At 36.4% G+C, this 18367-nt stretch overlaps 1 protein-coding gene across 1 annotated transcript in view; it reads right to left on the bottom strand.

Moving 5' to 3' along the window:
• Positions 1-18367, bottom strand: part of LOC140516993 (transcriptional regulator ATRX-like) — an 87949-nt gene that overhangs the window by 13820 nt on the left and 55762 nt on the right. Inside the window, 4 exon segments of the mRNA XM_072627841.1 lie at positions 11423-11569; positions 13185-13320; positions 13322-13383; positions 15466-15643. Coding sequence (XP_072483942.1) covers positions 11423-11569; positions 13185-13320; positions 13322-13383; positions 15466-15643 — 523 coding nt within the window.

Below are 18367 nucleotides of genomic sequence, written 5' to 3'. Positions count from 1 at the left end.
CCAACAAATCTGAGAAGATATATATGAACTGACACACAGTGAAATGACCTGAACCAGGAGAACTATTTATAAAATACTTGTTGAAATGACCAAAAAAAAAAAAAAACCCAAACCATAAAAAGCTTAAGATCAACACAATGACCAGCCACACACAATTCCAAAAGACTCGTGATGAAACATACTACTCATTTCCAAATAATGAGATGAAGGATTAAGAGTACACATCTGTCTTGAGTAATATGGAATTTATTTTGCGAAACTGGATAGAATTTTATGTTTTTGTAGCATTTTCATTGGGTGAGGGAGGTGAAATTGAGAGAGAATTTAGAGCTGAAAATAAAATAAAACTGAAAGTGAGTGACCTCTCATTCATGAAAAAAAAACTCACCTCCCCACACTTGGACAATGAAAGGTTCACTTTTTTTTTAAGAAAAATAAGCAGACAAGATAAAGTGAGGTTCTTTTAAGGTAGAAATAAAGAAGGTACAAATTAGGAGTATTTGCCTCCTGTCATAACTTGGGGAAAGTGGGAAGGAAAAGGCCACATATACAATGAGAATTTTTTTGAACAGTGTTCTTCCTGAAGAGCTATTTGTTCTCAAAGGAATGAAGATGTGCAATCATGAGGGTTATAAGGTGAAGAGATCATCAAAAATAGCCATCATGGTGATGCTATAAAATGACTACAGGATGATTTCAGAAAAAAACATGGGAAGATGTTTATGAATTGATGCAAAGAGAAAAATGTAAATAAGGATAGAAGAGATCTAAGTCATTAATAGAAAGTTAAAAAGAAGGGAGTACCTGAGAAAGTCTTCTACATTTTTTGGCATAGGTTTAAGACAAAGATATGATGTGCTTCTATTCAAGAATACTGGAGGCCCAAGAAAGTTTGAGAAATATGCATTTGCCATTGCAGAACACAGTTACACAATAATGAAAAAATGGTAGTTGAGATCATAGGAGAAATATTACAAGAAAGATAACCATAGCAGAAACTATTCCTCCAATACTCAAGTGTTAAAAAGGCAATCGATCAATCTAGAAGTATTTATTAAGACATTAAAACACGTACCAGGCACTACACATACAAATTCAACGAATAATATGATCCCTACTCATAAGAAATTTATATTTCAGTGGGGGAAACAAAAAGATCATATCTAAGTTTAAACTGAATAAATATAAACTGAAGAAATGCAAATTAATTACAAAGTAATTAGATATTGAGGGACTTAGATATTGAGGCACTTAGATATTGGGGGAATTAGGTATTCCTGCAGAAGGTGGAGCTTAAGGTGCATCTTAAAAGAAAAGAGAGATACTGTGAGGAAGGTGAGGAGGGAGAGAATATATATGGATATATGTGTATGTGTATCCAGTTCTATTTCCTCCCCTCAGTTTCAGTCCTACATCATCAATTGTTTTTTGAACATTTCAAACTGGGTGTTCCAGAGATATCTTTAAGTCGACATGTCCAAAACTGTACTCTTTGCTTTTCCTCTGAGTCCTTCCTTCTTCCACTTTATCCAATACATCATCTTTCTAATACTCCAAGTTTGTAAACTTGACATTATACTGAACTATCATTCACATATCCAGTCAGCTGTAAAATCATGTTATTTCTATCACTTTTCTTGGGTCTTCATCCTCTTTATTCCCTTTGTTTCAAGCCCTCTGCATGTCAGTAAAAAGGGCTTTTCACAACATAGCCTCAAAATATCTGTTTGGAACTCACTTTCCTCCTCAGCATTTCATGACACTATATCCTCTGAGTTGTTCTCCTATTTAGCTTCGATAGAGTAAAGCATATCCGGAAGAACAGGGTGGCAAAGAATGTCTTCTGCAGCAGACATGTTGAGAAGGAGGAAGACTGAGAAAAGACCATAGGATTTGGCGATTAGGAATAATTAGTAAATTTGTGGAGAGTGGTTTCACTTAAATGAAATCCTGGAAATCAGACTGCAAAGATTTGAGGAGTGAGATGAGATGAAATGGAGGAATCTAGTATAGACAGTTTTTTTCTATAAGTCTGGCTGAGGAAAGGAGGAATATTATACGATCATAGTTTGATCACAATATGTTAGTGAAGTGAAGTTTTATTGTTTTTTAAATGGGTTGAACTTGAGTATATCTTAGGAAGAGCAATGTGGATAAGTCAGCAAAGCAAACTGAAAAAAAAAACCAGACAGATAAGACAGTGAACTAAAAGAGAAACAGTCACAAAAATCCAGATAAGAGTGACTATTCGTTGGGAATCTCTGAGAAGAGATGAAGCCAAAGATGAATGAAAAATTTTGAGGGAGTAGTTTCAGTTACATCATGAAACTGGAAGCCAGAATACAAAGGACTGAGGAGTAACTAAGACAGTGAGGAACTGAGGAAATGGGAGCAGAAAGTATAGAAATCATTGTGACCGATCATTAATTAGACCCCTATTTTTTCCTAATCAGTATTCATCAGTTGGATATGACTCCACAAAGGTAGGGATAAAAATTCTGCAAATTAGGCACCAGTACTGTGGATTTCAGATGAGGAAGCTAAGTAGAGACCCTCCCACCCTTATTTTTCCTTATTGTGGTAATCAGGTTTAATGTGACCATAACACAGAAAGTCCCTTGACCCATGTAGATGTTTTGACATGTCTTTAAAAACCCACCCCATGGTCTCCTCACTGGCTCAGAAGGACCATCTGAAAGGTAAAGACAGATCTGTCAAGGTCTGCTCCTCAGTTTGTTTGTCAGTCAATGAGATTCTGTACTTCCCACCCCATGCGGTAAGATCAAGATCAAGATATGTCAACAAATAAGACTGTATTTTACTATGCTTCTTCTCTATCAGTTAGGTATTAAGCACTATAAAACTAAGGCCTTGGAGGAAAGGGTCATCTTAGATCATGAGAAAGGGTCGAGGTCCACCTCATTAGAGAGGGCCATGAACCTTTTAATAAAGTGCTCTTGGTTTGGAGCTCTGCCTCAGTTTCTTTTCTTGTAGATCAGACAATTCTGGACCCCCATGATACTTAGTTATGAAAGGAAAACAGGATTTAAGACAATAACCAGATAGTAGGAACTAATGAAGGTGTTTTAAGGATGGGAAAGACTTGAATACAGGGGAAAGGAAAGAATTGATTCGTAGAAAATTGAACTGGGGAGGAAGTGAATGAAGATATAATCTGCTAGAAAATATGGGATAGCACAGGATCAAATGACTAGCAATAAGTAAAGCTGTATCCTCACAGTTAGGCAAAGAGCATGGGGACTATGGAACTCCCAGAAAAAGCAAATTCCTCTACCTAGGAAGAGTACCTTCTCTACAATTTATATACCTTTAAGACAGCTACAGTGAGTACTGAGAGGCTGAGTGACTTGCTTAGGGTTAAATAGTCTTTTTGGTCTCAAGGCCAGCTTCCCAGGTTGAAATAGGTAATGCTTTAAACTCTACTGTATAGTTTTTCAATATACCATAAAGGAATTAAGTGACTCAACCTTTTTTTTCTGCTTCATATTCTTCCCAGGCTGCTTTTCTCTCCTCCTCAGTCAGTTCTTCTTCCTCTTTATGATCCAAAAGAGAATCATGTTCATGATATCCTACAATATATTCTTTATGTATTCGAAGTAATTCTGCAAGGATTGTGTCCTGTTAAAGGAAATAAAATGATAAATTAGCATTAAATCTAAGTACCAAACCATGTTTTGTTGACTACATGCAGGCTAGCCTTAGATATCTCATTTTTAATTGCGATTTATCCTGAAACAGTCAGTGTAAGAAAAAGAGCAAAAGAGAATCATGAGAAGTTGATCTGTGCTGTGGGCCATGGGCTTTATTACTGTGAGAGAATTACTTATTCTCTATGATCCTCAGTTCCTCATTCGTAAAATGGGGCTTATTATCTCTTACCTTCACCCACCTCATCTTTAAAATGGGAACATTAATGTCTGTAATACCACTAACTAACAATTTTCAACCAACAATTCATTAGATCTTTATTAATTGTCTTCTAAGCACAAAGCATTGAGGACTCAGATTCTTTTGAAGAATTCATGCTCTAAAACAGTTAGAAGGACAAAGAAAAGGAGGTAAGTATTGTGTATGAAGAATCCAGGAAAATTAAGACTTGGAGGTGAGAGGCAAAACATTCCAAAGAAGTAGACATAAAGCAAGTGTTTATCAGTTGGTTTACAATTAACTTCATTGTGGCATGTAAATGTAATGGAATATTATCTTCATAAAACGCATAGCAATTACAATGAATGAAAAGAAATATGTAAAAACTAGAGGGGGATCATGGAATGATATAAAGAACTACACTTGAAGGCAAGAAGACCTGGATTCAAATCCTACCTCTGAAAAAATCTTAGCTGCATGACTTTGGGAAGTTACTAAAATTCTAATGGCCCTTCTCAGTTCTCTAAGATTTCAAAGCTGCAACAGAATTATTGTTAAGCTGAGCTAATGAACATTCATCAGAATTGGCTCAAAGACGGAATAATATGCAGTCAGTTGGGTAAAGATCTTACCCTACAGGAAATTAGAAGGGGAAGGGGATGAGAAAACGGGGGTGATAGAGGAGAACAGAGATTGAAAAAAAGTCAGAGGGGAGGAGCCAAGATGGCCGAGTAGAAAGAAGCACATACGCTTAGCTCTTACCCCACAGCCCATAAAATACCTGTAAAGAAATACTCTCAACAAATTCGGGAGCAGCAGAAGCCACAGAACAATGTAGTGGAGGAGATTTCTGTCCCAGAGAGACCTGAAAGACGGATGGGAAAGGTCTGTTGCGCACTGGATGTGGAGCAGAGAACAGCCCTGCCTTGGCCATGCAGCAACAAAAGGAGCAGATCCAAGCAGGCTTCAGGGACAGAATCTCCAGCAGCAGCACAGGTCCTTCAACCCACAAGCACCAAAGGTCAGTGAGAGGGTCTTTTCCCCTGGCTGAGAGGGGAGCAGGGTGTCCCCATAACTCAGGCCCCCTCAGGAGGTAGCAGTAGAGGTACTAGCAGACAGGGCTCCCAAAGCAGGCAGGAGCCCGCATCCATTGTTGAAGGTCTCATCAGAGGGCCCCTGAGGAAACTGAGCCCTGTGTGGGGGCCCTGCCCCTACCTGAGCAGCTGATTTTAATCTCACACTGAATAGTGGCCCTGCCCCCACTGAAAACCCCTGAAGTTTGGGAGCAGCTCATTTGAATTTCAGCCCCCAAGTGCTGGCTTGGCGGAACTGGAGGCGAGGTGGGTATGGAGAGGAAACTCAGAAGTGAAGTAACTGGCTGGAAAAATGCCCAAAAAAGGGGAAAAAAATAAGACCATAGAAGGTTACTTTCTTGGAGAACAGGTGTCTCCCCCCATCCTTTCGGATGAGGAAGAACAAGGCTTACTGTCAGAGGAAGTCAAGGCCCCTACATCCAAAGGGAATTTAAACTGGGCTCAGGCAATAGAAGACCTTAAAAAACAAGTGAGCAGTTTATTAAAAGAGAACCAAAAAAATGCTGAGGAAAATAACAGCTTTAAAAAGACGCTAACTCAATTGAAAAAGAGGTCCAAAAAGCCAATGAGGAGAAGGAGGTTTTAAAAAGCAGAATTTGCCAAATGGAGGAGAAGGGTCAAAAGGTCACTGAACAAAATAATTCGTTGAAAGAGAGAACTGAGTTCAGGGACACGAATGACTTTGAGTTAAACCAAGCAGTTAGTAAACAAAACCAAAAATTTGAAAAAATAGAAGACAATGTAAAACAACTCATTGGAAAAACAACTGACCTGGAAAACAGATCCAGGAGAAATAATTTAAAAATTGTAGGACTACCTGAAAGCCATGATCAAAAAAAGAGCCTAGACATTATCTTCCATGAAATTATCAAGGAAAACTGCCCTAATGTTGTAGAATCAGAGGGCAAAATAAATACTGAAAAATTCACCAATCACCTCCTGAAAAAGACCTGAACAGAGAAACTCCTAGGAATACTGTGGCCAAATTTCATAATTCTCAGATCAAGGAGAAAATACTGCAAGCAGCTAGAAGAAACAATTTGAGTGCTGTGGAACTACAATCAGGATAACACAGGATATGGAAGCTTCAACATTAAGGGATTTAAGGGCTTGGAATGAGATATTTCAGAAGTCTAAGGAACTGGGATTGAAACCAAGAATCACTTACCCAGAAAATCTGAGCATAATACTTCAAGGGGAAAAAAGGTCATTTAATGACATACATGACTTTCAATCATTCTTGTTGAGGAAAAGACCAGATCTGTACAGAAAAATTTGACTTCCCAAGACAAGAATCAAAAGAAGCATGTGATGGTAAATAGGAAAGAAAAATCATAAAAGACTCTCTAAAGCTGAACTGTTTACATTACTACATGGAAAGAAAATATTTTTAACTCTTGAATTTTTTCTTAGTATTTGGGTAGATGGAGAGATTGTACATCACACACACACACACACACACACACACACACACACAGATAGAAAGTACAAGGTGTGTTATATCAAAAGAGATGATATCCACCCAAAAAATAAAATAAAATAAATTAAGGGGTGAAGGAGGAAAATTCCGGGAAGAGAAAAGGAGAAATGGAATGTGTCAGGCTCTAACTCATAAAAGAGATAAGAAAAATCTTATACAATGGAGGAGATAAGGGAGAATGAGGGGGGGGGGAAATAAAGCTCTTCTCTCCACATGTAGCTGAAGGAGGGAATAACATGCTCACTAAATTTGATATGAAAATTTATATCACACCACAGGAAAGAAGGAGAAGAGGTGAAAAGTGAGGTGAGGGGATTGTTAGAAGGGAGGGCAAATGGGAGAAGGGAGTCACTAGAAATAAACACTTTCGAGAAGGGACAAGGTCAGTGTGGTGGGTAATATAATTAGTACTACACAACATGATTATTATGGAAGTCTTTTGCAAAAGTACACATATTTAGTCTGTATTGAATTGCTTCCCTTCTCAGTGGAGCTGGGGAGGGGAGGGAGAGGGAGAGAAGTTGGAATTCAAAGTATTAGAAATGAATGTTGAGAATTTTTATTGCATATAATCGGGAAATAAGAACTACAGGGAATGGGGTATAGAAATTTATATTGCCCTACAAGAAAAGAGAGAAGATGGGGATAAGGGAAGGGTGGGGTGTGATAGAAGGGAGGGTACATTGAGGGAAGGAGTAATCAGAATGCAAGGTATTAGGAAGCAGGGGGAGGGGAGTGATGGGGAGAAAAATTGGACATGTTGCAAAGTGAGGTAAAAGCAATTAGTATCAAAACAATTGACTGAATTAATTACTGAGAATAAATCAATGACATCTTCAGTCTGGGGAAAAGAATTTCAGTCTAAATTTCCTAGATGAAGGTAGCCTCAGGTAAAATTTGGCACTGATGGAAAAGTTAAGGTTTTAATGGTAAATTTCATTTTATTTAATTTAATCAGGAACTAGAACATGTATACAAAGGCATGTAAGCTACTTAAGACTTGCCTCAAAAGATGTACCTTAGCCAAAGTGAAAATTATAATCATATTTGAAACCTGGTTATTGGAACTTGCCATTTTTTAGATGCTATGGGTATATTTAGTAACTGTTCTGAGTCTCACTCCAGGTATGGGTAGCAAGAAAGGCGATCTGAGCCTCTAACCCATAATGTCAGTAAACTGGTGAGATGCTGTTATGAACTGCAAAAGGTGATCTCTTCGGAAGAGTGGGAGAGCGGCTGTTCAGCCTGGGCTGAGGTAGGATTCTCCTGACTCATTTTCCCCACTAACACCTGGCAGACCTTGAGCCTGACTGAATGCAAATGGATGATCTAATCCTGCCTGGAACTGACATGAAGTCGGGTAGATATTGTATCCCTGCAATGTTCCTAGTCTTGGTGGCAATTTCCTATAGCCAAAAGGTTTGCAAGCTTAATACCAAATCTATTCAATTAGAGATTATTGGTAGGGGAACATCCGAGGTATAGTCTAAAATTAAGCTATTAGGCACAGGACTTTAGACGAACAACAATAAGTTAGAGCCTTTTAATTCTTAGCAATACTGTGGAGACAATTAGGTCAAGAGCTTGTGAAGTTAGCAACCTAAATATTATTTGTGTCTCAGTTGGTTAATGTTTAAAAAAAAATCTTTTGTAGTCCATACCGTAAATGTTTTAGAAAGAAATATCACTTGACCAAAAGTTTGAATTGTTTTGCCTACTGTAAACTGTGTTAGAAAATTAAAAATTGAAAAAAAAAGAAAAAAGTCAGAAACAGAACACTTGAGAATGGATGGGTTGAAAAGAGAAAGATTTGGTTATATAGGGTAATAATAGGTTAGAGAGAAATACATAGTAATCGTAAGTGTGGAAAATGTTTTACAGCAAGTTTCTCTGACAAAGATCTGATCTTTCAAATGCAGAGAGAATGGAGTCAAATTTGTAGAAAAAAGGACAATCATTCCTCAATTGATAAGTGGTCAAAGGCTCTAATACACAACTAACAAAGCTATTTACAGTCACATGAAAAATGATCTAATCACTCTTGATTAGAGAAAAGCAAATTAAAATAACTCTAAGATACCACTTCACATCAGATTGGCTAGTATCAGAAAAGAAAAATGAGAAATGTAAGGGATGTAGGACAACTGAGCTAATAAGGCTACTTTTGAAGTAGTATAATGAATTAAACATTCTATAGAGCAGTTAGGAACTGTGCCTAAGGCTATAAAATAGCCTTTATATCCAAAGGCTATAAAATCATGGATAGGCTTTGACTAAGCATTATCACAAATAGGTCTGTACCCCAAAAGAAAATGCAAAAAAAGAAAATACCTATGTGTACAAAAATATTTATATCAGCTATTTTGCTGCAAGTTAGTAAGTAAAGAATTAGAAATAGAGGACATAATCATCAATTGGGGAAGTTATTGTCTATGACTATGAGAGAATACTATATGATGATCAGGATGCTCTCAGAAAAACCTGGAATGACTTCTATGAACTGATGCCAAGTGAAATGAGCAGAACCAAGAAAACACCATAGACACTAATAGCAATACTGCATGATCATCAGCTGTGAATGATTTAGGTATTCTCAGCAATACAGTGATCCAAGTCAATTCTTAAAGCTCCATATAGCCAAAATTATGATTTCCTCAGCAGCGATGATAGTTGGGCCACAAGGAAAGCTGAGTGCCACAGAACTGATGCTTTCCAATTGTGGTGCTGAAGACGACTTCTGAGAGTCCAAATCAGTCAATACTTAAAGAAATTAATTCAGGCTATTCACCAGAAGGTCAAAGACTGAAGATGAAATATAAAATACTTTGGGCACATAATAAGAAGGACTTATTGGAAAAGACCTTGATGTTGGGAAAGATTGAAGACAAAAGGAAAAGGGAATGGCAGAGGATAAGATGGAAAGAGAGTGTAATGGAAGCAACAAATATGAGTTTGGGCATACTTTAAGAAATAGTGGAGGATGATGCAGGGCCACAATGGCTGAGTCAAAACTGGGACCCACCTGAGCTCTCCCCCACCACTCCATATACCTTTAAAAATGACTCCAAACAAATTCTAGAGCAGCAAAACCCACCAAAATCCTGATGACCTTTCGAACCCTTGGAATTAATCCAATAAACGAATGATATACTCCTCCTCAGTATTTTTGCTACGTCATCTCATGTCTCACCTCCTGTTTATGTTTGTAGTCCAATGCTCCATCCCGGGATTTCTCTCTCTCTCTCTCTCTCTCTCTCTCTCTCTCTCTCTCTCTCTCTCTCTCTCTCTCTCTCTCTCTCTCTCTCTCTCTCTCTCTCTCTCCCTCTCTCTCTCTCCCTCCCTCTCTCTCTCTCCCTCTCTCTCTCTCCCTCTCTCTCTCTCTCTCTCTCTCTCGCTCTCTCTCCCCCTCTCTCTAGTCTTGAGCTTTTGATAATCTCATGAATAGCTCTCTTGTATTCAGTTCTCTCTAAACTGATGACTCTCAAATTTATATACCCACCCACGTTGCTCTCCTGACCTCCAGTCCTGTATACTAACAGTAATAACCACACTAGCATTCATATAGACCTTTCAGATTTGTAAAGTACTACTATCACCAAAAGACAAAGTGAAACAAATTTCCAGCCCAAGACAACATGAAAGGTCAGCAGTAAGGTCTGTTGCACCTGGGTTCTCATCCAGGAGGAACCCAGCCCAACACAGGCCCCAGCAACCCAGGAGCACGTCTTGGGAGCCAGTGAATCAGCAGTGGCTGCTTCTGCAACTCTCAACCCACAGTCAGTAAGCGGGTCAACCAGTCGGTCAGAAGGACAGCAGAGAGATCTTGTTGCTGGCACTGAGGCATGATTTTGTTGCTTTGCCCATGCTCAGATCCAGGTCGCAGTTCTGGGCAGCAGTCCCTGGGTAAGAAGCAGCGCTGGTGTGGCAGAGGCACAAAAGAGCGTTTGTGGTCACTCACTGACCAGAACATGGGCCAGGAAAGGAGTAAGCACCCCTCCCTACATCATATCCCCTTGGGAGAACTGAAGGCTCACAGGTCCCTAGAAGTATCTTGGAAAACACCAAAGCCCTGAAGCTTGGGGGACCTCCACCCTAGAAGCAGAGAGCCCTCGTTTACAGAGTTAAATAGGCAAGCAAGTAATAGGCTGGAAACATGGGTAAACCACAGAAAAACTCTGGCTACTGAAAATTATTATGGTGACAAAGAAAATAAAAACACACACTCAGAAGAAGGCAACAAAGTCAAAGCTCCGACATCCAAAGCTCCTAAGAAAAATATGAATTGGTCACAGGCCATGGAAGAGCTCAAAAACCATTTTGAAAATCAAGCAAGAGAGGTAGAGGGAAAATTGGAAAGAAAAATGAGAAAGATGCAAGAAAATCAATGAGAAACGAATTAACAGCCTGGAAAAGGAGACCCTCCAAAAATATTGAAAAAAAACCACCTCAAAAACTGGCGAAAGAGACCCAAAATGCCAGTGAGAAACAGAATGGCTTAAAATTGACCAAATGGACAAGGAGGTCCAAAAGTTCACTGAAGAAAATAGTTTCTTAAAAATTAGAAAGGAGCAAATGAACGCTAATAACTTTGTGAGAAATCAAGAAACAGTAATACAAAACCAAAAGAATGAAAAAGTAGATGACAAGAAATATCTCACTGGAAAAACAACTGATCCTGATATTGTGAAAGACTGAAAGAAAAGGCTTAATTGTTCCTATAATATTAATATAATATCTTCTAAGTCTTCCTTTTACTGTCACAGAAGTCATCCTCCCAAGTCACTCACAGATAATAACCTAGTGTCACCTTTTACTCCTTCACCTTAACTCTGCTATATACAGTGCTTTTCCAAATCTGCCTAAAGTAGACTCTATTTCCCTACATAAATTCCATCTCCTGCAGATACTCTATTTTCCCTCAAATACTGCTACAGTGATGAAGGACCGCATTACTTCATACCTGGACTAACGCAATGATCTGCTTAGTGGTTTGTCTGCTGAGTCTCATCGTACTCCAAACCATCGACCATTCAGCTGCCAACATGTCACCTTGACCTCCAGGAACAAATAGAAAAGCCCCTGTTTGACCTTGGAAGCCCTCTATAACCTAATGGTTTCTTAAAAAGTAAGAATGGAGCAAATGGAAGCTAACGATTTTGTGAGAAATTAGAAAACAAAAAAACAAAAGCAAAGGAATGAAAAAATAGAAGACAATCAGGAAAAAAAAGAAGATGCTGGAAAAAAATGACCTAGGAAATAGATTCAGGAGATGATCAAACAAAGAGCCTAGACATTGTCTTTCAAGTACATATCAAGGAAAACTACCCTGATATTCTAAAACCAGAGGGTGAAATAGAAATGCAAAGAATGAACCAATTGCTCTTGAAAGAGATACTAAAATGGAAAATCCCACTATTATTATAGCCAAATTCCAGAGCTCCCAGGTAGTTGGAGAGAAATACAATAAGTCTTTGACAAGACGACTACATGGTTTGCATGTCTACACATGTATATCCTGTTGTCTTCAAAATGAGGTGGGATGGGAAAGAAAGGAAGAGAATTTAGAACTCAAAGTTTTAAAAATAAATGTTGAAATTCTTTTAATATGTAACTGCAAAAAAATAAAACACAAAACAATTTTTTAAAAAGACCTGGAGTTAACCATGTCTCAGATCATAAATTTCTTATTGCAAGCGATTTAAACGGAAAAATTAAAGGAAACAATCAGATCACAGAGGCATGATTTAAATAACTTCCCTTATGAATATGAAGTGGAAATGACGAATGGGTTAAAAGAGATTAGATCCAGGAGACAGCATACTTGAAGAACTATGGACAGAAGTTCACAATAATGTGCAGGAGGAAGGAACAAAAACCATTCCGAAGTAAAAAAAGTAAAATGGATGAATGTCTCATAAGTTTCTTTAAAAAATTGCTGAAAGAGAAAGGAAGAGCAAAAGGGAAAGGTGTATCCAATTGAACACAGAATTCCAGAGAATAATAGAGATAAGAAATTTTTTTGAAGAGCAAAGAAATAAGAGGGGATATCTTTTTATGAAAAACTGTTCTTTGGAAGGAAAGATATTGCGTATCTAAAGAGCAGACTAAAATGCAGAAACATCACCTTGCTAATATAGTCAAAGTCATGGTTTTCTCATTATGGCTGTGTAAGTTGGACTCTTTTTGCTTCAATCTTTCACAACAACAGTGTTCTTTCCAAAGAGTAGTATGTTCAAATGATTTGCCCAGGGTCACACAGGTACTGTCTAAGGCTGCATTTGAACTGAGGACTTCCTGATTCCATTACTGTATAACATATATGTGATAATATTACCATGTGTAGCAAAAATAGCTTATATTTATGTTAACAGAACAATTTACTAAATGCTTTCTTTATAGAAAGGCAGCTGGCCATATTGGACAGATAATACGTAGAGAGTAGAATTCCTACCTATGACACATTTTGGTTGTTTGGTTGTTTGACCCTGCGTAAGTAAATTCTCAGTATGCCAAGCAACAGTCCAAGATATTAACTTGAAGGGATGGTTTCTTTATTTACATCAACCCTATGGGTTTAGCGATTTAAATATTAACATTAACCTTTTTATTGATGAGGAAACCCAAGCCCTTTTAAAAAACTAAATTATTATGATTAATTTTTAAAATCTCACCAAAATATCTCTTTTATATACTAGGCTTAATAATAATATTCAAATTATCATATACACCTTTGGTAGCATAGGGGTGTCCCTCTTTTTCTTCTTTTCTGCATCAGTGACATCTAGTAAATCTGGCTCAAAGGCATAAAGCTCAGTCAGTTCATTCAAAGTAAAATGGCGTTCAACTTGCTGTTGATCGAACCCTAAAGGACAGCGATTGTTTGGTTACTTGACGTTCATAGATCTTATCTTCCATGGTTCCCTGTATAAGAATCAGAAACATATGTACACTTTACTTCATAGATTTTGGTTATGCAAAGGCAGTGCTTGATATTTGAATTCATAAAACTCTTTTTGACTACTGAACAAATTTGTCTTATTGTAATTTCTCCCCTTCTCTTTTCACAGAAAGCATTCTAATACTTTTCAAAGGCAGATGAAACAGATCATTTTATTACTTCAGTAGATCATGTCAAAATATCATCATGTATCCTCTAGTAGTCTTAACATCCTACCTACATTTCTTTTGAACTGTTCAGGTTTTCAATGTAGTTCTTAAGTATGTCACAAATAACTGATTATAATATTTAAAATATATTACATTTTCTTTTTCTTTGAAATATTATTCTGTCTAGCAAAATGTTTTTGTTTTGGAGGAAGTTTTTTAAAATTTTTCTCTAAATAGTATTTTACTTTTTCCAATTACGTGTTTTCAACACCCATTTTTTGTTAAGATTTTGAGTTTCTAATTTTTCTCCTTATTGCCAAGACAACAAGCAATCTGATACAGATTTTACATGTGAAATATATTCCTTCATTAGTCATGTTGTGATTGAAGAAACAAAAGGGAAAAGGCAAACACACAGGAAAAGGTGAAAATAGATTGCTTCAATTTGCATTCAGACTCCATAGTTCTTTTACAGCATGTGGATAGCAAATTCCATCCTGAGTACTTTGGATTTGTCTTAGGTCCTGGCATTGCTGAACAAAGCTACCTCTATCAAAGTCACTCATCACATTCTGTGGCCGTTACTCTGTAAGATGTTCTGTTTATTCCGCCTATTTGTGTCAGCATCACTTTTTATAAGTTTTATAAGTTTTTATTGTCCAGGTCTCTCTGAAATTATGTCTATAGTTTCTTACATCATTTTCATTGTATACCACGAATTATCTAATTACCAAATCTCCCATTTTCTCAAGTCTTTTTTGTGTATCTGCTACAGCTGACAACGTGGACCACATCTCATCCAGTCTCTTCTCTAGGTTTATCATACTTTTTTTCGGATGCCCATATGAATATTTCTTTTTAGTCTGTTTTATTGGCTCCATCATTAATATCATGTATGTTAAATACAGGTGTCCCCAGTGTTTGGTTATAAGCTCTTTTAACTTTGCTCTCCCCACTGCCTTTTGGTAACCACTTGTTACCATCATCTCCATGCTGATGTCTCCTAGATTTTCAAACTGGGTGTATAGAAAACCAACATTAAACATATAAAAATTGAACTCATTGTTTTTCTTCTTAAACCTTCTGTTCTTTCACACTTCTCTATTGTTGTTTAAGATGCCACCATCTTCCAATCTCCCAACTTTGGGACCTCAGAATTATCATCAATCTTCCTTACTACACATACACAAATCTTGCCAAAAACTTGTCATTTCCATTTTTACAAAATCCCTCGCATTTAACTTTTTTTCCAATGACTCAACTGCCACTATTTAATACACTCTAACAGCTCCTTATTATCTCCAGGATAAAATCTTACAACTTAGGTTGTAAGGATTTTCTATCTTCTTAAGCATAACTACCTTCCACTTATACTGACTCAGTGAGTGACTTTTTGCTATTGCTTGCACATGATTCCATTTGCCAGTCAAGTGCCTTTTTACTGTTATTCTATGTTCACTTTTTTTATCCCTAAAGCTTCCTTTCTTTCCTATAGGAGGCCTTTGTTCCTCTCAATGCTGATAGCTTCCAATATACTTTATATATCTCAAACAATAGAGTAGTTCGCATGCTGTAATGTCACTGAGGAAGGGGTTGGTTTTGCTTCTCTTTGAAATCCCAGTGTTTGACACACTAACTGGCACATATATTGATATATTTCACGTGTCCCTGTGTGTATATACACACACACATATGATATATTATATGTATTAATTAGGGAAGGGGAATTACTGTGATCAATGAACATATTTTGATATGATCTTGTATATTTAAGGAAAATATCAAAGTTGATTATATATAAAGAATGGAATGTCATTTTACTTACCCATAACTGCTCACTAACTTCAAACTATTGCTTGTACTTTCAAATTTGTTACATGAGAAGTTGAAGCCTACCTGAGCTAAAAACCTGTACACAAAGACTGGTTTACTTTGGCCAAAGCGATAAACTCTGAATATGCTCTGAATATCATAGGAAGGATTCCAAGAGGCATCAAAGACGATTACTCGATTAGCAGCTACCAGATTAATTCCAAGAGACCCTGCTTTGGTAGAAATAAGGAACAGTCGGCCCCTAGAAATTTAAAAAGAAAAAGAAAATAAAGATTATTCTTACAAAATCAATAAATGTCATAAAATATTGCCTTTATGAGTTAGAAAATATGAGTTCATTTGCCAAAATATGCCATTTGCCAGAAAGAGAAGTATGTAGCCAAATGTTCTAAGCAGAGTACTTCAAGTATCAAGAACACATCAAAATATAAAGGGAAAAGTATACTGACTCTTAATCATAAATCTCTGATTCACTTATTTATTCAATTAACAAACACTTACTTTCTTTCTTCCAATATCTCAACCCACAAATTAAGGAGCAGACAAAATCAAAAAACTGAAAATTCTTTTTGTAAACAAACAACATAAATTTCCCTATACATCAAATAAAAATAAAACATATCTCATTCTGCACCTTGAGTCTAGAGTCTGTCAAGAGATGGACAGCAAATCACTGGTACAATCAAACCAAACAAACCAAAAATTAAAATCCTTAACATTTTGGAAGTTGTTTGTCTTAACACAAATGTTATTGGTATTGCAAAAATTGCTACCATTGTTCTTCTCACTTTTTTCAGTACTGAGTTCATATAAGTCTTCCCTTAAATACTTCTCTTAAATACTCCCTTTAATCATTTCTTATAGAATAGTACTCCATGAAATTCACATATCTTAACTTATCCAGCCCTTCCCCAATATATAGGCACCCTAAGTTGCCAGTTCTCTGTCACTACAAAAAGAAGTGCTAGAAATATATTTTTAGAGATAGAGATCCTTTCCCTTTTTGGATCTTTCTGAGCTCTTATCAGCACAGTACTGTGAAATCAAAGGGTTTGCACAGTTTAGGGACATTTTTCATGACATCTTCTATTCCATTTTTGACCTACTTATGAATTTCAATAATCACTAGATGAAATAACAGTTCTAGCTATAATGTTCCTGGTTTCTCATGGTCCTGTCTATTGTTTCCCTTTTTTCTATTATCTTTGCCAATCTAATAAGTATAGGGTAGGAACTTGTAATTATTTTAATTTGAATTTAACTATTACTGAGGCAAAATTTTTATATGGATTCTTATCATCTGAATTTATTCCCTGGAGAATTGCATGTTAATATTCTTTGACCATTTAACTAGTGCAGTAAGATGTCTTCTTATACATGTTCATCAGTTCTTTATATATCTTGGAAGGTGCAGCTAAGTGGATACTCAGTAAGAGCAAAGTTTAAATCTGGCCTCAGACATTAAGTCATTTCACCCTGTTTGCTTCAGTTTTCTTATCCGTAAAAGGAACTGAAAAAGGAAATAGCAAATTTCTCCAGTATATTTGCTAATAAAATCCCTTATGGGGTCAACTAAAAGTCAAAGATGAATGAAACCCCACAATTACAACATATCTTGGAAATATGACTTCATGAAAAAAAAAAAAAACCTTGCTACCAAAAGAAATGAATCCTAATTACCTGCTTTTCTTTTAACTGTAGCTGCATTGGATTGATTTACGAAATAAATTAATTTTACATCATCAAAATTGTTCATGTCATTCTTGATAATCGTCTCTCTCTTCCTCAGTTAAACACCCTTCCTTGATCAGTAGATCTGGAAGGTAATTTTTGCCTTGTTCCTCTAATTTATCATACAATCATTTATATCTACATGATAAGTCCATGCGGAATTTATCTTGATATATTAAGTGTTGTCAATATTGTAGTTTCTGCCAAACTGCTATGTAGTTTTTACAGCATCTTTTGTTGAACAGCAAGCCCCTTTCTTAGTGGTTGATTGAGATTCACTGATTCTACAATTTGTGCAACTTATCTGTTCTACTCATTACCCACTGTGCAAGTTAGGGGTCTGAGTGAACAAAGTGCTACAGTTAAGAGCCAGGATAACTAGAATTCAAATCCTGACTCAGACATACATTTGTTTTATGGCCCCAGACAAATCTCTTACCTTCTCTCAGTTTGTTTCCTTATCTTTAATATGCTTACAATAAGAATGAAATGAAATTTCAACTGAAAGGCAAACTTACATGGAGGTGCCATACAGATGCTAACTTTTATTCTTACTAGCTCTTTCTATTATCAGTCTCTCTACTTTTTAACTACAGCCAAGTAATTCGAGGATTACTGCTCTGAAGCATAGTTTAAAATATGGTGCTGCTACATAGCTTTCCTTCTGACTTCTTTTTCCCCATAAATTCTTGATCTTTTATTTTTCATCTCCAAATGAATATCTTTATTATATCTTTCTAGCCCTACAAAATGACTCTTTGATGGTTTAATCAGAACAGCAATGAACTGGTAAATGAATATAGGCAAATACAGTCAATTCTATTACCTGAATAGTCAATATTTTTATTTTATATCTTTCTATTTTATTGAATCTACTATTTCAATTATCTGACTAGGTTTCACTAAATAAACCATAACGTCATCTGCAAAAAGCATTAATTTTCCTTTAATTCTCTCAATTTCTTTCTCTTCTCTTATTCCTACAATTGGCATTCCTTGCACTATATCAAACAGTGACAATGAACAAAAATATTTTTCTTAATTTTATTAGAAAGACTGCTATTTTATTTTCATTACAAATAACTAACCCTGAATGAAGCTGACTCCAGGTTTTAGATAAATACTACTCACCATGTTAATGAAAAGTCCATTTATTCCTATGCATTTCGAGCTTGTTTGCTTTTAAACAAAAATAAGTACTACAATTTAAAGGGAAATGGTGACAATCAAAGAC

This window comes from Notamacropus eugenii (assembly GCF_028372415.1).
Source record: "Notamacropus eugenii isolate mMacEug1 chromosome Y unlocalized genomic scaffold, mMacEug1.pri_v2 SUPER_Y_unloc_22, whole genome shotgun sequence".
NCBI classification, from domain to species: domain Eukaryota; kingdom Metazoa; phylum Chordata; class Mammalia; order Diprotodontia; family Macropodidae; genus Notamacropus; species Notamacropus eugenii.
This window is presented reverse-complemented; position numbering and strand designations above follow the sequence as displayed.